The following is a 21,704-nucleotide window of genomic DNA, read 5'->3' as shown; positions in this document are numbered from 1 at the left end:
TTTGGAGGATCCAACAAGATCCATCATGAAGGGTCCCAAAAGGTCCATCATAGAAGTTCCCATAGTTCTCAACATGGAGGATCCCATATTACTCACCATGGAGGATCCAAAAAAGTAAACTATGGAGGTCCTCATATTTCTCACCATAAAGGATACAACATGTCACACCATGGAGTTTCCCACAAACTCCATCATGGAAGCCATTACAGAGCCCCAAGTGTACATGGGGGGTCAGGAGGCAAAGGAATCTCCATCTCCAATCATGCTTCCTGTGATCATGCAAGCACTCATGGTGGTCATCATAGTCATAGAAGTAGTTTTAGCAGTCATGGTCTTTTCAATGTCAATGAGAAGGAAACCATGCAGCATTTAAATCACCGCTTAGCATCCTACTTAGATAAGGTTCACTCTCTAGAGCAAGAAAATTCCCAACTGGAGAGGAATATCCGTGAGTGGTATGAGAGAAATCAGCCAAGTGCATTCCCTGATTTCAGTGGCTACTTCAGAACCATTCAGGAGCTTCAAAGCCAGGTAAAAGGATTGGATGAAATGCTCTACATGGTCTACACAAGAAATATATTGACTAATGTATAGTGATGTAATATACTGTATGTCTTTATTGTGAACTGTTTAACTGTTGTCTATGTTCCACAGACTTCTGCAACTACTGTGGAAAATGCCGGGCTTGTACTACGAGTAGAAAATGCACGCCTAGCTTCAGATGACTTCAGAAACAAGTAGGTTTTTTAACATCATAATTTCCCCCTACAGAAGCCTATGGAAAGTCTTTTGAAATTTCACATCAATGGTGAAAGTCATACTCAGGGGCGGGCAGGGCCGGTCAGACAAAGCCTATTTTGCTTGGTGGCTGGCCCCTCCTCCGGGTCCACCCACCTTACATCATTGGCCTCCCTCCCATGTGCGTGGTTCGAGAGACTGGAATCACATGGGACACGCACCATGTGACAGGTGCCGTCCCATGTGTGAGGAGCACATCGCGCGGATGGAAGTAGGTAAGTGGTGGTCTGCTAATAAAATATGCGTCGGAGGGATCATAGTAGTAGTGTGTGTGTGTGTGTGTGTGTGTGTGTGTGTGTATTTGTTTGTGTGTGTAGGTGTTTTAGCATCATGATGTCCCCCAACAGAAGCCTATGGAAAGTCTTTCGAATTTCAAATCAAAGGTGGAAGTCATATTAAATGTTATTTTGGTATTCTTCTTTGCTATAAGGTATGATATGGAACGCCAACTTACTAACAGCGTTGAGGGCGATGTGAATGGTTTCCGTATACTCCTGGAAGATCTGAATCGGGAAAGATGTGACCTGGAGGTTCAAGTTCAAAATCTTCAGCAAGAACTGCAGCAAATGAAGAGGAACCATGAGCAGGTAAAACTGTTCTAATATTTGTTAACTTACAGACAAAATGTATTTTACTGCTCAAAGCCTCTTTCAAACATAGATAGCAAAAACAAAAGAGGAAACATAAAACAACAAATCTGAAGTTATAGTGTAGATGTCTATAGGGGTATTGAAATATTATTCATTGATGTTTGTAAAATTTTAACATGGGGTGTTATCTTTTGTACACTAAAAACTCTCACTGCCCAACTAGTTCAGATTGTGAAAAATGCTGGTACTCAATCAAAAGCTGAATAGAATATCTCTATCTGCAACCAATTATATTCAAATAGCAAGGTGTGATCCTCTGACTGCAGGAGCTATCGGTTTTCATTTTCTCATGAGTTAAAGAGGCTCCAATCATAGGAACACTGATTGTACTAGTTACGTATAGGGGAGTCATTTACTCACATGACAATTTTCATTAAAGGTCTATTCTTAAAATTATATATAAACCATTGCAAAAAATGAGACATTATTATAAAGAAACTAAAGTACCGAGAGCCCTAATGCTCTGTGTTTTTGGAGCAGAATTGCATTACATATATTACAGTTCTGCTCCAAATCAGAGAAGAGCTGATCTCCACCACATTAGAAGTGATGCTGGATTTCAGCGCATGAAGGAGGGAAGTGGTGACAGGAAACACGTTAAGGATTAGTATCAATACTGTGCACGCACAACCTTGCTCTACCCTGACTCCACTCCAAACACTTCCCTCACTGATGGCCGAGCAAAGCAGCTGTACAGAGTGGAGTATGGATAAAAGAGTAAGAATGCTCCATTCTTTCCTCTGTAATTGTTTTCATACATTGAGCACAAAATGTGTTGGAGAATGTAACAGCAAGCTGTAGGATAATAAAGGATGGCAATGGAACTTTTAACTGTCTGATACATTTTTCCACATGCTGGGTTCAGTTGGATCCATTTTCATTATCCTGGTTTGGATTCTGATTTCCTTTCATTATCTTTTAAAATGTATACTCCTAATTTTTTACATTAGAATGTTGACTAACCAACTGATGGGTTCTGATTTTATACACAGGATTAGAATAAGAGATTATCACAAAATTTAAGTTTATATTTATTGCCACTTGTGATATAAAATAATTACTGATATCAAAGAAAAATTATTTTTAATTATTAAAATATTTACTAATTGTAAAACTGTGTGATAGCTCTTCTTTAATCTTCTTCTAATGTCCATATGCAACTTGTAACTTCAATTGTAGCAGTATAATTACTGCATCTACTTTACAATTTCTTTATTCCCAGGAAGTAAACTCTCTGCGAGCTCAGCTCGGCGCCAGAATCAGTGTAGAAGTAGATGCTGCTCCATCTGTAGATCTGAATAGAACATTGGCTGAGATCCGAGAACAATATGAGGGCATGATGGAGAGGAACCTAAGAGAGGTGGAGACAATGTTCCGCCAAAGGGTAAGTTGTTTACTCTATGAGTTAAACTGAATTAGCTTATTACATTTTCTACAGATACAGCCTATGACATTTACCTGTTTAAGTGGTTAATGTACATTATGTCTTGCATACATAATGTATCCTGTCCAATAACTGCTGTTACTTTGTTCTGGGAAAACAATTAAGCAATGTTAGGAGACTCATAATAAATTTACATCACTACAGCTCTCATTGACTGAGTCCCATAAATGTACAATTCACTACAAACAGTAGTTTGTCAAAACACTTATTCTCAGGGTTAGTACATTAGATTATTTCCACAGTTATACATCTTTATCACTAAGGATCAAAAATACAATCGGAATTATATTTAAGTTAGGAAGTGACATACAGCTGTGTATTGGCACCAGTAGTAAAACACAAAACTAATATGAAGAAGACAGAGAGAGTTCCACAAAACATACTGTGTACCACTAGTGTGCTACTTGATTTACATAGTGTGGTTAGTAAATCTTCCACTTCTACATGAATTCCTCAATATTTAGACATAAATATAAAGTAGGTGAGGAAATACTGTGACCTTGTGTCATAAAAGCAGTTGAGTCACACAACAGCAACTAGAAGACCCATGATTTCTGAAGAGCTCTTACATCACATACTAGTTTGTAGCAGTTTATGTATATTATATACTGTTTTTTTAGAAGATTTTTGGAAGTGCAGAAGCCATATTATTGTTTATTGCTCTATATTACGGCACAAAAAGCTTCCATCATTTAGATTCCTGAAAGAGGGTCAAAATAACCCACTCCTGCCCTATCCAAACTCTGCACAGATAGACCCAGACCTCGCCAACATATTTCCCTCTTTTATCAAAACCCCATCAAATTTCCCAATAAACCACTTCCCTTTTGTGGTTAGAGGCAAGCCGCACAACAGATCACCCAAGTGAGAACTAATTGTTGTCTCATACAAATGTATCTGTTTTCCTGTCTTCAAACCACTAGTCATTTTTTCCATCCATGTAGAGTGAAGAACTGAATCGTGAGGTCGCATCTGGCTCTGAGCAACTGCAGTCTGTGCAAACCGAAGTCATTGATCTGAGACGCAGCATCCAAACATTGGAGATTGAGCTACAGAACCAGATGAGCATGGCAAGTCTTAATCCTAGCATTCAATTATATATATATAATCATGAGATACACAAGTGAAAAGATGAATATTCTGCAAATACTGTCATTTATAAAGTTAAATAATTACAGCACAATACTTTGGTAACACAGGCTAGGATTACAAAGAAAAAGGATGAATCATTAAAATCAACTTTTTTTTCAGTCTCGTGTTTTTATTCAGTGATATTTTTTTATTAAAACTTGTTTTATATTGATCTAGAAATCAGCTCTGGAGGGTACTTTAGCAGAGACAGAAGCTACATTTGGGTCCCAATTGGCCCAATTACAAAGTTTAATTAACAACGTTGAGTCTCAGCTGACAGAGATCCGATCTGATCTAGAACGTCAAAATCATGAGTACAAAATCCTCATGGACCAGAAGACCCACCTGGAGATGGAGATCGCCACTTACAAACGTCTCCTGGATGGTCATGATATACAGTATGTATTTAAGTAGAAAATCAGGAAATAAAATGGTTGAATAAACATAAAAATATTAATCTTTTTGGCAGTTTCCTCTAAGTAGACAGTGCTCATTCTATAAAGAAATTTATATCAGTAGTAGATTAAAAATATGCATAATAATAATTTCATTTACAGCAATTCAGAAAAATATGGAACAGATTTATCTTATTCGTTTCTAACTGTCCTTTTTCTGAAATGCTTATCTTACATTCAATTACTTATACACTTTATTTTATTTTACTTTTTTCAGGACATCTGGAGAGCATTTATCAGTGGCCAAAGGTAAATAGAACAATTTTGATAAATATAGTGACCTACAAGCCAGTACTTATCTAGACTCATTTAGTAACACACTAGCCTTCTCGAGACTATTTTACTAATTTTGCAAAAATGCAGCTATTTGTGCAACAAGCACATTAAGAAGTGGCACACCCCTTCCTGGAATTGTCCTCATGAAAATGCTCTGTTTGAACATTTGCAGGACTATGGGCTCTGGTGGGAATATGTACAGAATGTTGTTATTTCATAGTCCATTCTAGAAACACCTCAGTACCACCCCCTTGGTAGTTTACATAATTCATCTAAAAGTCTGATTGTTCAAGATCTTTGATGTCTTAAACAATTCATGAGAGTAAGCATACATCTTGACCATCTCCATTTCAGGTTTCACATTAAAGAATTTTTGCCACTAGAAAAAATAAATCTCTCTGACTCCCGGTTAACCTGAAATTATTTCTCCCTTGAAGTTAATTTAAATACCTTAAACCCCAACACAAGTCTTATCTGTTCATGTCAATGCAATATGATGCATATTAATGCAGTTAAACAGAATTAAGTAAGAAATGCTCCAATTGACCCAGCCACTAACATTCAACACCTCTGCAGTTGCTGTCAACTTTACCAGCTAAGCCTTGATTAAACTCAATGACCACATTTCAGGGAAAATAGGTGTATAACAGAACAAATAGGTATTTGCTCTGTAGGACCACATTTTCCAGCTTTTCTATTGAGCCTTAGTACATGTTAATACCTATAAGAAATAAACAAAATCATTTATAGCTGAGTAACATTCAACCCTGGCACCTTCAAGATTCTCAAAGCAGTAACATTTTGCAGACTATATTGTTATAATAAAATCACTACCAGTTACCAGGGGATACTCCAGGGACCCCAAACTTAGATGGACTCTCCCCTACTTCTTTCTGAAATAAATGATGGCAAAATCTAACTTTTTAATCTTAAAAACCCCAAAATATCCCACAATCTTATCTTTTAGTATATTATAATGAATATGCTTAGAGAATAACATGTTTATTTTGAATGTATTTTATTTTTGAATTATTCTTGCCATCATATGGTTAATATATACCCTACATATAAAGTATCTCGACATACTCAAGCATGACACTGTGTGCATTATATCAACACTAGACTTTAATACCTTTCATATCTTGTCTTCCATTTCCAGGATCTCATCATGCACTGAAGACTCATCATGTAAGAAGTCATGTATATCACAGCACATGCTAATGATTAATTGTATCTTCAGGAGAAACTCTGTGGAAGACAGAACTCCAGACTGATCCTTAATGTATTCCTACTCATATCCCTTATACAGCCTTCCTGCAAAACTTCTAATTGACATGGGACATGACTGAGATACACTGAACATCATACTCAGTAGACAATATTAACATTACGTATAGTTTGGCCTAATTGGTAGTAAATATGTGTTTAAAGCTTAACTGAAGAGGTTTCTTTTAATTCTAGAAACATATGTATTTCTAGAGATTCTAAATATGTTGGATTATAGATTAATTAGATTTTCAGGAACTACAGTATTTGTTCACTTGCAAATTGTATGGCAGATTCAACATCAATGTGAAAAATGTAATTTATCCACAAGTTTAATCACTGCAACGGATTAAAGTTTGTGGTCATCAACATACAATATACCGTGCAATTGATTTGCTTTTCTATTATTATGAATCGTATACACAGCATGGCTTACACATCATAGAATTTTCCTAGAGATCCATCTATAGAGAATATATATAGAGAGAATATGACATACTATTTAGATGTCACAAACTGTTAGTGCACAGTATGATGCTATTGATGAATATGTAGAGCCATTAAGGAAAGTTAAATAAAAAATTGAGTAAGTAGTCTGGACAAAACCATGTTACAATGCAAAGGGTGCAAATTAGCTTTCCATTTTGCACATAAGTTCAATACTGTCTGTTTGTTCATGTACCACACAAATATTAACTTAACATTTCAGTGTACAAATCAGTGTTTGTGTGCCACATAAAAAACAGCCAGTATTTGACTTATGTGCAAAATAGAAAACTAGTTTGTACCCCTTGCATTGTAACATGGTTTTCTCCAGGAGACTACGTACTCAATTTTTTACTTAACTTTCCTCAATGAATGACGCCCATTTTGTCTTATGCTATTGCTATTTGACACATTTTTACATTAAGGTAATAACCTGTAATCTACTGAAATGTTTGTAAGGGAATTTGGTTCATGTACTTCCTGATGTCATCTATTTTATTTTCATTAAAGTCTTGTCCCCTTTCATGCAAATGGTTATCATGTGGAATTAATAGTAAAGAAACAGTTTACTTTTCAAGTTATTTGAGAAAAGCAGCATTTTAAATCCTGCATAGGGAGAGGGGTTTTAGCATTGGACAATAGGAATACTTACTAGTGTTTAGTATGTACGAATGTCTGTAATCTGAGTGGTACATGCACCTGTTGAGCAAAAAAATGAAAAGAAGACACCTTGCAGACACTTATTCTTGGTAGTCATCATCATCATCTATTTAATTAAATAGGGCCACTTATTCCGCAGTGCAGTACAGAGAATTCATTCACATCAGTCCCTGCCCCATTGGAGCTTACAATTTAAATCCCCTAACATACATAGACACACAGACCGAGAGAGACTAAGGACAATTTAATAGCAGCCAATTAACCTGTCGGTATGTTTTTGGAGTATGAAAGGAAACCGAAGCACCTGTAGGAAACCCACGCAAATACGGGTAGAGCATACAAACTCCACACAGATAAGGCTATGGTCGGGAATCAAAATAATAACTCCAGTGCTGTGAGGTAGTCAGTCAGTGTACACAGAGACTACAAATTGTGAAACAAGAGTGTGTGTACATGTGTGTGTCTATATAGTGAAATGAGCAGGCTTCTGTTGAAACGTTCTCTCTCCAACTTCTGGCTTTTTATTTAGTTTTAATGTCCGGTCTGTAAAGGTATTTGACACCAAACAGCTTCTTGAGACCCTAACCTTAGGTAGACAAAGAACAGCCAGCTTCCCCAACATTGGTCATTCTGACTAGTGAGACAGACAGGCTTTGATACATGACACTCCTCCAACCTACCTAGCTTGATGGACCTTCCCTTTAAGAGGGAACTTCCATTGTTTGCTCTGACTTCAGGCACACCCTTGTCAGTGTGCTGTGAGAAAAGACACTTCAAGCAATGTAAGCTAAACCAAAATTTAAACTATTGTTTGGCACACAAATGTCTTCAACCTGTATATCTTTAATCTAGGTGCCTTACTGCTTTACTCTGCTTGCATCCTTTCTCTGCATATTGCCAGCTAAATGCCTCCCTTTGTTACTATATATATATATATATATATATATATATATATATATATATATTTATATATATATATATATAAAATATAAATGTCTAGTGGCGTGTGTTAGTCTGCTAAATTACAAATGTATTAAGGAGGTATCAAAGAAATCTACACAATTGACAGATACATCCAATAAAAACATTTATTACATGTTACAACACTATTGTATTAAATACAATAAATAGAGTCACCTACACACCACCAATATATTAATAGTTCCAATCCTCCTTTAAATGATTAACCTCCACTAACATTACCACCCCACCCACACTTAGTTCTGTCTGCCTCATTCTGGCTGCCAACTTAGGACGGTGCACATGTCATGTGATGGGCGCACAGTGGTGCATGTAGATTTACATTCTTAGTCGTACTAACCATCTCCCCTTTCCACCTGTGTGCCACACTGATCTTTTGCACCACATCTTTGAAACAGTCATTAGCCTCGATTTAATTCTGTGTGAGGTGCAAATGGTATGCTATATGCATCTTTCAGTACCTCGTAGCAAGCCCTGCTATGGAAATTCTATCTTGCCTGCTCAGAGGCAGGTGAGGTAGAATCAGTGGTAACACTTTGAAGCGAAAAACAGCCTTATTGATTTATTAAAGGGCTTTCCCTCATTTAATAAATATACTTTTAGTATACACAAAATATCCAGTGAGAAATTGTCTCTTTGAGAATAATAAATAAGGTCCATAATATAACAAGTTTACTATTGTACCTGTCATCCTTAGGCACAAGTATCTATAATATAAATGTCTAGTGGCGTGTGTTAGTCTGTCTGTGTGTGTGTGAAAAAAATAAAACCAAGCTGCAGCGCCACCTGCTGGGCGGAGTTATACACTGACCTACTAAATTCTTAGTGTGTGTGGGGAAAAAAATTCAGAAAGGGCTGAAATTTGGTATACTAAGATGTTTTTAATTTGTTAATTTAATTTGTTAATTGTTAAAAGTGTTTATAAAGATTTAAAAAATATATATATATATTTCTTGAAGGAGAAGTGACAGTTGGGAGTGGTTGGTGGTTGCCGGGGGTGACAGTGGGGAGTGGTTGGTGGTTGAGGCCTGGGCTATGGCCCAAATGCATGACAAGAACCTTTTTAACACTTTAAGTAGCTTGATTTGACTAGAAGGCATGAGTATCATGCACGGGTTAACTTGTATATATATATATATATATATATATATATATATATATATATATATATGATGAGCAGCTTGAATTCCATGAAATCTGACGTTGGGGATCCGAGTAACAGCAAGCCGTGACACAGAGGGACATAGAAAGTAGTAGAATCCGGACATATTGTAAAGCAGTTCTCTAGGTAACTGCTTTTAATTTTTAACTTAAATACACTTTACATAAACTAGTCGCTACTGGTTGTTGTAAATGTAACTAACTGGTATATTATTATTACCAATTATTTAAAAAGCGCCACTAATTCCGCAGTGCTATACAGAGAACTCACTCACATCAGTCCCTGCTCCATTGGGGCTTACAGTCTGAATTCCCTATTACACACTAGGAACAATATTTTAGCAGCCAATTAACCTACCAGTATGTTTTTGGAGTATGGGAGGAAACCTGAGCACCCGGAGGAAACCCACGCAAACAAGGGGAAAACATACAAACTTCTCACAGAAGGCTATGGTCGGGAATTGAACTCATGACCCTGTCAGACTTCTGCCCGCTAAATCCCCCCCAAGAAAAACAGATTTCTCTCTTATAAACTTGAAAGTTTTTCTAGTGAAAAGTAGTCTTTTCATTAGGGCAGTGACAACTGAAATAATTTAGACAAAAACTGGGTGTTTGCATGCGAGATTCAGCAGATTCATCCCTAAAAACTCTATATAGTCTAATCTTTTCTATTTTTCAATACTTTGATATTTTGGAAGGGTGAGTCAGAGAAATCTATATTTTAAAAGTGTGTTTTTGTTAGAAGGTTTTTTCTGGGCATTTTCAACATTCATTGACCGTTTGTAGAACATTGCAGCGGCTGCAAGAAAAATTTCATCTGCCATGCCACCAACTGAAGGAAGCCCATTGGATAAATTAAATAACAAAAAAAATTAGTGTAAAGTGTAAGAGCTAAAAATGTTGAAATGCTGCATGCACACTGCATTTGAAACTTTCTACAGGCATTAAGGAAAATGAAGAGACAGTAACAATAGTCATAAGAAGGACAGAGGCATCAGTAGATATTTACACAAGTAGATACCCAATTGTAAGGAATTACCTAATTTGATTCCTCTAAATAAATAATTAAATAAATAAATGAGGTAGCTGACATATAAATGTGGCTGGCACCCCTACTACAACAATTAGAAAATTAGCCACGCAATACATTGCCAGAGTTTTCATTGATTATCAACAGGCCCAGTAGTATGAGAGGCAAAGGTCCCCCAGTACTGTTTGAATAAAACAAGGGACACAGGGCTAAAACTGCATAAACTCATTGGTTTAATATCTTTGCCTGTAGTGTAAGGTTTTACTACAGCAGTAGATAAGTAGCAGTAGTGTAGGGAAGTTATACCACAAGAACTTCAAAATGCAATGTGATTCAAGATGTAACAAAAGAAATAATAAATTAGGAATTTTGTTTCAACATTATCAATATATAAATAATTTTTTTTAGTGCAATTATACAGATTATACTTATAACACACAAAAATCAGTAAAGATGCATCAAGAATTAATGCAAATTTATTAGGTTAGATGTTTTCGAAGAAATGACTGTAGACTAGGGTCACTTTACAATAAACATAACCCCTGGGGTAAATTGGAATCCACAGGTTAAAGCAAAGATTCAGATGGACACAAATAGTTTATCTACTTATAAAGAATAGAATCAGTAATTGACTTGACACATACATGACTCCTGAGGTCTCTGCAGGAAACACTAATTCTGCACAATAAACGATTTCCATCTTAAGGAACACAACCTTTACTTAGTAGTCTGGGGCCTGATTCATTAAGGATCTTAAATGAAGAGGATTCTTATTTTAGTCTCCTGGACAAAACCATGTTACATTGCAAGGGGTGCAAATGAGTGTTCTGTTTTGCACATAACTTAAATACTGCCTGTTTTTTCATGTAGCACACAAATACTTGATAGCTTTATTTGTACACTGGAATTTAAAGTTGATATGTGTGTGCTACATGAAAAAAACAGGCAGTATCATTTAAGATCCTTAATGAATCAGGCCCCTGGTTACTGGAATAAGCAGATCTCTCCCAGTAACTGTAGAGTTAAACAACTTGCAAATCCTTTTTATGCAACCATTTAGGCAGTTTCATAATAGAATCTAGCTTTTGATGCAATATAGACAAATTCTTGTGATAAATTATTTTTCTCTGTCTCTTGCACAATGTGTCAACTTACAGATAAAATTTAAATAACCTGTCAATAGCAATATTACAGTCCTGATCAGCGCTTTTAATAACACAGCTTGATGTCTCACTTTAATAACTTGAACATAGCAAAGCAAAATAAACAATACAATTATCTGTATTTATAGATTCTTGCTGACATCTGATGGGCAGTGGCAAGCTGGGTCTTTTCCTTTACTCCAACTATGCATCCTTCTGGGGTGGTTTTTAAATCTGGAACTTTAGCTGTAAACATGCCTCAGGACAACAGTCCAGCAACAACACTCAATGGCTCCTTGTGGGAAGATCCTTCATTATCCCAGGCAGCAATCACACAGTATAACTCACAGCAAGCAGGAACAACCCACTAGCTGCCATCATTAAATTTTTGGCTCCTCCCCTTCTTCCCAATAATCTCCTTCCAGTACATTTTGGTGCCAAAATGACAGTTTCCGTCAGCTTTTTGCAGCTTGTTGCAATGTCAAACTGTCTCTTCATGCTTCTAGCGCAGTCTGGGGCTCTAGTGAGCAGCCTGGGGCTGAAGTTTGCAGCTTGTCCACTTCAAAATGGCCGACCCAATTTGCAATGAACTTCAAACACCAAGGACTAGTCGCAAGAAACGATCGTCCCATGTTAATCAGGCATTGACTATTCTATGGTATACTGGCTGCCGCCAATGACACGGACAGCCTTTCAATTATTAATTTTTGGAATATATTTCTTATCCTCATTCAGCCACTGCTGATTCACGCACAAGTGGTTCCTTATGGTGTTATTTTATTATGTTTTTACCATTTTAGTTATATATTTTGTTAGATTAAATACTATTTATTGTTAATAAACCCCTCCTGTTTTCATATCGATATTTTGTAACCACATGCCATACCCAATGCCTATCTGACATAGCAATCCATCCAAGCCATATCATTTTCTCTATAATCTAGCACTTGATTATCTACTTTGTTTTTATTTATGGAAACTTAAAGTCTAGCCTTAACCAACTGGCAAAAATTCTAACTGCTCTTTGTCCAAACTGGCTACACAACTCTTCCAAACTGTCTAGCTATATCATACTTCCTAGAGGCCACAGTATATCTGGAAGTTCTCATTCTGGCTTTGGAAAAAATCTTTCAATATGGCCTGCATACAGCTCCACTAATCACTTGTGTCTTAGTCAAGAAAGTCGAGTACTTCAAAATTTAGTCATCTTCACATAGAATGATTATTGTTTGCATTACATTGATTGCATTATATGATATTATGACATCAACCTTTTGAACACTTTATTTTATGTGTGCATGGAAGCTTCTACTAATTTGACTTCCAAGGTTATATTGTAAGGGTGGAGAGAGAGAATAAATTATGTTTAAGCACCTGTAAAACCTTCTGATGCTTTAAAAGAAACTCACAAAATATTTAATGGAAAATGCTAAAATAAAGCATATAAACTACAGATACACAACAAGCCAGATACATGTGAATACCAGCAATAGCAATTACATTTCTGCAACACTCCCAGTATTCACTATATAAAGAACAGAATAGATGGAGGACACTCAGAAGCCAGATACAGTTTTAAGCTATCTTCTGTAAATCCTGACATTCAGTCATCATGAGCCACAGCCTTCGTTCTTCCACTGGATCACAACATTCGAGCTGTCAAGTCAGTTCCCATTTACCTAGGATCTCAAGTCATGGTGTCCATTTTGGAGGATCCAACAAGATCCATCATGAAGGGTCCCAAAAGGTCCATCATAGAGGTTCCCATATTACTCACCATGGAGGATCCAAAAAAGTACACTATGGAGGTTCCCAAATTTCTCACCATAAAGGGTTCAACATGTCACACCATGGAGTTTCCCATAAACTCCATCATGGAAGCCATTACAGAGCCCCAAGTGTACATGGGGGGTCAGGAGGCAAAGGAATCTCCATCTCCAATCATGCTTCCTGTGATCATGCAAGCACTCATGGTGGTCATCATAGCCATAGAAGTAATTTTAGCAGTCATGGTCTTTTCAATGTCAATGAGAAGGAAACCATGCAGCATTTAAATCATCGCTTGGCATCCTACTTAGATAAGGTTCGCTTTCTAGAGGAAGAAAATTCCCAACTGGAGAGGAATATCCGTGACTGGTATGAGAGAAATCAGCCAAGTGCATTCCCTGATTTCAGTGGCTACTTCAGAACCATTCAGGAGCTTCAAAGCCAGGTAAAAGGATTGGATGGAATGATCTACATGGTCTACAAAAGAAATATATTGACTAATGTATAGTGATGTAATATACTGTATGTCTTTATTGTGAACTGTCTAACTGTTGCCTATGTTCCCCAGACTTCTGCAACCACTGTGGAAAATGCCCGGCTTGTACTACAGGTAAAAAATGCACGCCTGGCAGCAGATGACTTCAGAAACAAGTAGGTGTTTTAACATCATGATGTCCTTTAACAGAAACCTATGGAAATTCTGTCATATTTCACATCAAAGGTGGAAGTCATAGTAAATGTTATTTTGGTATTCTGCTTTGCAATAAGATATGATATTGAACGCAAACTTACTAACAGCGTTGAGGGCGATGTGAATGGCTTCCGTATACTCCTGGAAGAACTGAATCGGGAAAGATGTGACCTGGAGGTTCAGGTTCAAAATCTTCAGCAAGAACTGCAGCAAATGAAGAGGAACCATGAGCAGGTAAAACTGTTCTAATATTGGATAAATTACAGACAAATCATTTTTACTGCTCAAAGCCTGCTTCAAACATAGATAGCAAAAGCAAAAGAGGAAAAATAAAACAACGAATCTGAAGTTATTGTGTAGAGGTCTTAAGGTGAACTGAAATATTATTCCTTGATGTTTGTAAAATTTTAACATGGGGTGTTATCTATTGCACAGTAAAATATATTTATACCATCATAAAAACCCACCAAATGTTAATTTGTATTCTTCTATGTATGTGGTCATGAAGACATTAAGATTATACCATGGAATTAAAATATTTATGTAATGAAACTCTCACTGCCCAATTAGTTCAGATTGTGAAAAATACTCACTTGCAAGTATGAGTTAGAGGGGCTCCAATCATGGGAACACTGTGGTTGTACTAGTTACGTGTAGGGGAGTATTTTTCTCGCATAACAATTCTCATTAAAGGCCTATATTTACAATTATATATAAACCATTGCAGAAAATGAGACATTATTATAAATTAAAGTACATAGAGCCTTATTGTTCTATTTTTTTTGGAGCAGAATTGCATTACATATACTACAGTACTGCTCTAAATCAGAGAAGAGCTGACCTCCACCACATTAGAAGTGATGCTGGTTTTCAGTGCATGAAGGAGGGGAGTGGTGACACAGACAACACGTTAAGGATTATTATCATTACTGCACATGCACAACTTAGCTCTACCCTGACTCCACTCCAACCACTTCCCCCACTGATGACCGAGCAAAGCAGCTGTACAGAGTGGAGTATGGAGAAAAGAGTCAGAATGCTCTGTTCTTTTCTGTGTATTTGTTTTAATACATAGAGCCCAAAATATTTTGGAGAATGTAACAGCAACTGTAGACAAGGATAATAAAGGAGGTCAAGGGAAATTAAAACAATTTGATACATTATATGGTAAAGGTTCAGATTTTTCCCCATGCTGGGTTGAGTTGGATATATTTTCATTTATTGGATTCTGAGTTCCTTTCATCATCTTTTAAAATCTATGCTTCTAGTTTTTCCACTTTATTATCATCATCATCATTTATTTATTTTATAGCGCCACTAATTCCGCAGCGATGTACAGAGAATTCACTCACATCGGTCCCTGCCCCATTAGTGCTCACAGTCTAAATTCCCTAACACACACACAGATAGACAGACAGACTAGGGTCAATTTGATAGCAGCCAATTAACCTACCAGTATGCTTTTGGAGTGTGGGAGGAAACCGGAGCACCCAGAGGAAACCCACGCAAACACAGGGAGAACATACAAACTCCACACAGATAAGGCCATGGTCGGGAATTGAACTCATGACCCCATTGCTGTGAGGCAGAAGTGCTAACCACTAAGTCACCGTACTGCCCATGTTGACTAACCAGCTGACGGGGTCTGATTTTATAAACTGGATTAGAATAAGAGATTATCACAATATCAAGTTTATATTTATTGCCATTTGTGATATTAAATAATTACTGAAATGAAAAAAACATTTTTTCATTATTAATTATATTATTTATTGTAAAACTGTGATAGTTCTTCTTTATTCTTCCTCTAATGTCTATATGCCACTTTTAACTTCAATTGTAGCAGTATATTTAGAGCATCTACTTTACAATTTCTTTATTTCCAGGAAGCAAACTCTCTGCGAGCTCAGCTGGGCGCCAGAATCAGTGTAGAAGTAGATGCTGCTCCATCTGTAGATCTGAATAGAACATTGGCTGAGATTCGAGAACAATATGAGGGCATGATGGAGAGGAACCTAAGAGAGGTGGAGACAATGTTCCGCCAAAGGGTAAGTTGTTTACTCTATGAATGAAATTGAATTAGCTTATTACATTTTCTACAGATATAGCCTATGACATTTACCTGGTTAAGTGGTTGCTGCAACATTATGTCTTGCATACATAATATATGCAAGACATAATGTACAAATTTACATAGCTACAGCTCTCATTGACAGATTTCCAGAAATGTGCAATTCACTGCAAAAAGTTATGTGCTGGATGTCAAAACATTTATTCTCAGGGTTAGTATATAATATTATTTCCACAGTGATACATATTTATCACTAAGGATCTAAAATACATTCGGAATTATATTTAAGATAGGAAGTGACATACAGCTGTGTATTGGCACCAAGCTGTAGTAGAACACAAGCCTAATATGAAGAAGACAGAGAAAGTTCCACAAAACATACTGTGTACCTTTAGTGTGCTACTTGATTTAAATAGTGTGGTTAGTAAATTTTCCACTTCTATATGAATATCTCAACATTTAGATACTAATAGACAGAAATATAAAGTAGGTGAGGAAATAGTGTGACATTGTGTGACAAAAGCAATTGAGTGACACAATAGCCACTAGAAGACCCATAATATATGAAGAGCTCTTCCGTCACATACTAGTTTGTAGCAGTTTATGTATATTATATACTGTTTTTTATAGGATAGTGCATTTTTGCAAGTGCAGAAGCCATATTGATGTTTATTGCTCTGTATTACCGCATTTACAGGTTGTGAGGGTGCATAGTTTCCAACATTCAGAATCCCGAAAGAGGGACAAAATAACCCACCCCTGTCCTGTCCAATCTCTGCACAGATAGACCCAGACCCCACCTACATATGTCCATATTTGTTCAAAACCCCACCAACTCTCCCATTAAGCCACTCCCCTTTTATGGTTAGAGGCAAGCAGCACAACAAATCTCCCAAGTGAGAACTAATTGTATTCTCATACAAATGTATCTGTTTTCCTGTCTCAAAATCACTAGTCATGTTTTACATCCATGTAGAGTGAAGAACTGAATCGCGAGGTCACATCTGGCTCTGAGCAACTGCAGTCTGTGCAAACCGAAGTCATTGATCTGAGACGCAGCATCCAAACATTGGAGATTGAACTGCAGAACCAGATGAGCATGGCAAGTCTTTATTCTAGCATTCAATTATATCTATAATCATGAGATACACAAGTGAAAAGATTAATATTCTACAAATACTGTCATTTATAAAGTTAAATAATTACAGCACAATACTTTAGTAACACACAGGACAGGATTACAAAGAAAAAGGATGAATTGTTGAAATCAAATATTTTTTTTATCTTGTGTTTTTATTCAGTCATTTTTTTTTCAATAATACTTGTTTTATATTGATCTAGAAATCTGCTCTGGAGGGTACTTTAGCAGAGACAGAAGCTACATTTGGGTCCCAATTGGGCCAATTACAAAGTTTAATCAACAACGTGGAGTCTCAGCTGACACAGATCCGATCTGATCTAGAACGTCAAAACCATGAGTACAAAATCCTCATGGACCAGAAGACCCACCTGGAGATGGAGATCGCCACTTACAAACGCCTTCTTGATGGACATGATATACAGTATGTGTTTAAGTAGAAAATCAGGAATTAAAATGGTTGAATATAAATAAAAATATTAATGTTTTTGGCAGATTCTTCTCAGTAGACAGTGCTCATTCTATAAAGAAATGTATATCAGTAGTAGATTAAAATATGCAGAATAATAATTTAAATTACAGCAATTCAGAAAAATATGGAACAGATTTATCTTATTCGTTTATAACTGTCCTTTTTCTGAATCTGGTTTCTTCTCTTACATTGAATTTATTATATACTTTTTTTTACTTTTTCAGGACATCTGGAGAGCATTTTTCAGTAGCCAAAGGTAAATAGAACAATTTTGATAACTATAGTGACCTACAAGCCAGTAATTATCTAGACTCATTTACTAACACACTAGCCTTCTCTAGACTATTTGCAAAAATGCAACTATTTGTGCAACAAGCACATAAAGAAGGGGCACACCACTTCCTGGAATTGCCCTCATGAAAATTCTTTGTTTGACCATTTGCAGGACTGTGGTGTCTGGTGGGAACATGTACAGAATGCTGTTATTTCATAGTCCATTCTAGTAACAACTCAGTACCACTCTCTTGGTACATTTCAAAGTTTACATTTTCCCTCTAAAAGTCTAATTGTTTAAGATCTTTGATGTCTTAAACAATTCATGAGAGTAAGCAGACATCTTGACCATCTCCATTTCAGGGTTCACATTAAAACATTTTTGCCACTAGAAAAAATAAATCTATCTGATTACCGATTAACCTGAATTATTGCTGCCATCATATGGTTAATATATACCCTACATATAAAGTTTTTTGACAAACTCAAGCATGACACTGTGTGCCTTATATCACCACTAGACTATAATACCCTTCACATCTTCTCTTCCATTTCCAGGATCTCATCATGCACTGAAGACTCATCATGTGAGAAGTCATGTATATCACAGCACATGCTAATGATCAATTGTATCTTCAGGAGAAACTCTGTGGAAGACATATCTCTCCATTCTCCAGGCTGATCCTTAATGTATTCCTACACCTCTCCCTTATACAGCATTCCTGAAAAACTTCTTAATTGACGTAGGACATGACAGAGATACACTGGACACCATACTCAGTAGACAACATTAACATTACGTGCAGTTTGGCCTAATCGGTAGTAAATATGTGTTTAAAGCTTAACTGAAGAGGTTTATTTTAATTCTAGAGACATATGTATTTCTAGAGATTCTAAATATATTTAATTACAGAAAAACTAGATTCTTAGGAACTGCGGTATTTGTTCACTTGCAAATTGCCTGGCAGATCCAACATCAATGTGAAAAATGTAATTTATACACCAGTTTAATCACTTAAATGTTTAGAAGTTTGTGGTCATCACCATACAATATACTGTGCAATTGATTTGCTTTTCTGTTATTATAAATCGTATACACAGAATGGCTTACTCATCATAGAATTCTCCTTGAGATCCATCTATAGAGAATATATGTAGAGAGAATATGACATACTATTTAGACGTCACAAACTGTTATCACTCAGTTTAGCACACATTATGATGTTAAGGAAAGTTAAGTATAAATTGAGTAAGTAGTCTCCAGGAGAAAACCATGTTACAATGCAAAGGGTGCAAATTAGTTTTCTATTTTGCACATAAGTTCAATACTGTTTGTTTTGTCATATAGCAAATGAATCATTAATGAATCACGCCCTTTATGTCTTATGCTATTGTTGTTTGACATATTTAAGTGAATTTGGTTCTTGTTCTTCCTCATGTCATCTGTTTTATTTTCATTAAAGTCTTGTCCTCTTTCATGCAAATGGTTATCATGTGGAATTAATAGCAAAGAAACAGTTTATTTATCAAGTTATTTGAGAAAAGCAGCATTTTAAATCCTGCATAGGAAAAAGGGTTTTAGCAGTGAGCTATGGGAATACTTACTAGTGTTTAGTATGTCTGAATGTCTGAAATCTGAGTGGTACATGCACCTGTTGAAAAAAAAAAAAAAAAAAATCCTCCTAGAACTGTCTAGATGTGTTGTAAAAATGGTTAAGACAACTTGTAGACACTTATTCCTGATAAAAGGAAAATATCCTTGAGCAGTGAATCAGTGCACACAGAGACTACAAATTGTGAAACAAAAGTGTATATGTGTGTGTGTGTGTGTGTATGTGTATATATATATATATATATATATATAGTGGAAAGAGCACACTTCTGTTGCAACACATGCAAACAACTTCTGTTTTTTTTTTTACTTAGTTAGGATGATAAAGGTACTTTACACCAAACAGCTGCTGGAGACCCTAACCACTAAGTAGACAAAGACCAGAGAACTTCCCCAGCATTACTCTTTCGGTCCAGTGAAAGAGAAAGACTTTTATACATGACACTCCTCCCACAGACCTAGCTTGATGGGCAGGTGACACTCCCACCTTCCCTTTAAGAGGGAACTTCCATCAGCTGCTCTGTTTGGTCTGATTTCAGGCACACCCTTGTCAGTGTGCTGTGGGAAAAGACATTTCAAACAATGTAAATGAAACCAAACTTTAAACTATTGTTTGTCACACAAATGTCTTCAACCTGTATATCTATAATCTAAGTGTATTACTGCACTAATGTTTTACTCTGCTTGCATGCTTTTGATCTGGATTAACTTCATGTTTTGGTTATGGATCCCTATTATTTTGGCTCTTTTTTTTGTTCCTACATTATTATTAACCTCAATAACATTAATTTCCACTCATTTTCAGTCAATTTTTGTCAAGTGACAAGAACACTGCTAACCCTCCGAGCCCGAGCATCTCTAATATATATATATATATATATATATTAGAGATGAGCAGTTCGAATTCGATGAAATCTGACATTGGAGATCCAAGTAACACTGAGCGGAAAACTCAGTTTTTCCAGCCAAGCCTGGATTTCAAAACTAAGCGAAACTTCATTTCTGACTTTTTTTTTGCAAAGCAAGCCCAAGAAATATATCTAAGTCCTTCCTCCCTTTCTTCAGTCCCATTTTGGAACAGACAGCATGTAGGTAGGCGGTTAGCTACGGTGCTCTGCTCTGTAAATAGCATTCAGGGTGAGATAGAGGGACTTGTTGCAAGTTGGGTCTTTTCCTTTACTCCAAAAATGCTTCCTGCTGGGATGGTTTTTAAATCTGGAATTTTATCTGTAAACATGCCTCAGGACAACAATCCAGCAACAACACTCAATGGCTCCTTGTGGGAAGATCCTTCATTATCACAGGCAGCAATCACACAGTGCAACTCACAGCAAGCAGCAACAACCCACTAGCTGCCATCAGTAATTTTTTGGTTCCTCTCCTTCTTCCCAATAATCTCCTTCCAGTACATTCTGGTGCCAACATGACAGTTTTATGTTGGGTTTTTGCAGCTTGCTGCAACGTCAAACTGTCTCTTCATGCTTCTAGTCCAGTCTGGGGCTGTAGTGAACAGCCTGGAGCTGATGTTTGCCGTTTGTCCACTACAAAATGGCTGATTCAATTTGCAATGAATTTCTCAGAGGCATTCTGGGCGATGTAGTTTTCTGAATGAGTGCATGCAGTAATTTATCTGTGATTTGCATGGTATTACATGCAATTTTGTAAGTGCCAGTGTGTAATATGGCAACATACATTATAGCCAAAGGTGTACAAAATTTCTTAACTTAATTTCAACTTTTTCATCTTTCCCCCCAAAATACTGATAATTCTAGTTCACCTATGTTAATGCCTGTAAAATATTTTATGTTTGGAATTAAAGGAGGAAGGATGATGAATCTATTGCTGCCATTCCTGATGAATGAATTATTGGGGAATATTTTAAGAAAATTATTTCTTATGTGTTCAATGACTACAGTACTGGATTTTTAGTGTGCTTGGGTGTGACAAAGCACCAAATAAATGAAATAAGATGTCTACCAAAATGTTTTATTTCACAGATGAACCCACTCCCCCTAACCGCCTGGGAACTGATGGACGGATGTGGTATTACCATGCCTCCTAGTGATAAATTTACCTGTGGTACTGTTTTGTTTTTTTCTCGAAAGTACCTTATGTAAAAATGGGGGGGGGGGGAATAAAAAATCTCCATGAAATTTGAGGAAATATGTGTGACCAGCATAATTTCAGATCCGGCCAGCGT

The 21,704-nt window shown here is 36.5% G+C and overlaps 2 protein-coding genes across 2 annotated transcripts; both read left to right on the top strand.

Moving 5' to 3' along the window:
- Window positions 1-204: 204 nt before the first annotated feature.
- On the top strand, window positions 205-6,028 carry LOC142095376 (keratin, type I cytoskeletal 14-like). Its single transcript, XM_075178328.1, has 7 exons — window positions 205-531; window positions 655-737; window positions 1,229-1,385; window positions 2,671-2,832; window positions 3,837-3,962; window positions 4,201-4,421; window positions 5,914-6,028. Exons 1-7 carry the CDS (start codon window positions 361-363, stop codon window positions 6,026-6,028), a joined length of 1,035 nt encoding a protein of 344 aa, XP_075034429.1. The 5' UTR covers window positions 205-360.
- A 7,493-nt stretch (window positions 6,029-13,521) lies between these two features.
- Window positions 13,522-17,587, top strand: LOC142095375 (keratin, type I cytoskeletal 14-like). The gene is made up of 6 exons (XM_075178327.1): window positions 13,522-13,692; window positions 13,816-13,898; window positions 14,016-14,172; window positions 15,825-15,986; window positions 16,986-17,111; window positions 17,351-17,587. The coding sequence occupies exons 1-6, from the start codon at window positions 13,522-13,524 to the stop codon at window positions 17,585-17,587; spliced, it is 936 nt and encodes a 311-aa protein (XP_075034428.1).
- Window positions 17,588-21,704: the final 4,117 nt, after the last annotated feature.

The sequence above is a fragment of the Mixophyes fleayi genome, chromosome 6 (genome assembly GCF_038048845.1).
Source record: "Mixophyes fleayi isolate aMixFle1 chromosome 6, aMixFle1.hap1, whole genome shotgun sequence".
NCBI lineage: Eukaryota > Metazoa > Chordata > Amphibia > Anura > Limnodynastidae > Mixophyes > Mixophyes fleayi.
Note: the sequence above shows the minus strand (reverse complement) of the source record. Positions and strands in the feature narration are given on the sequence as shown.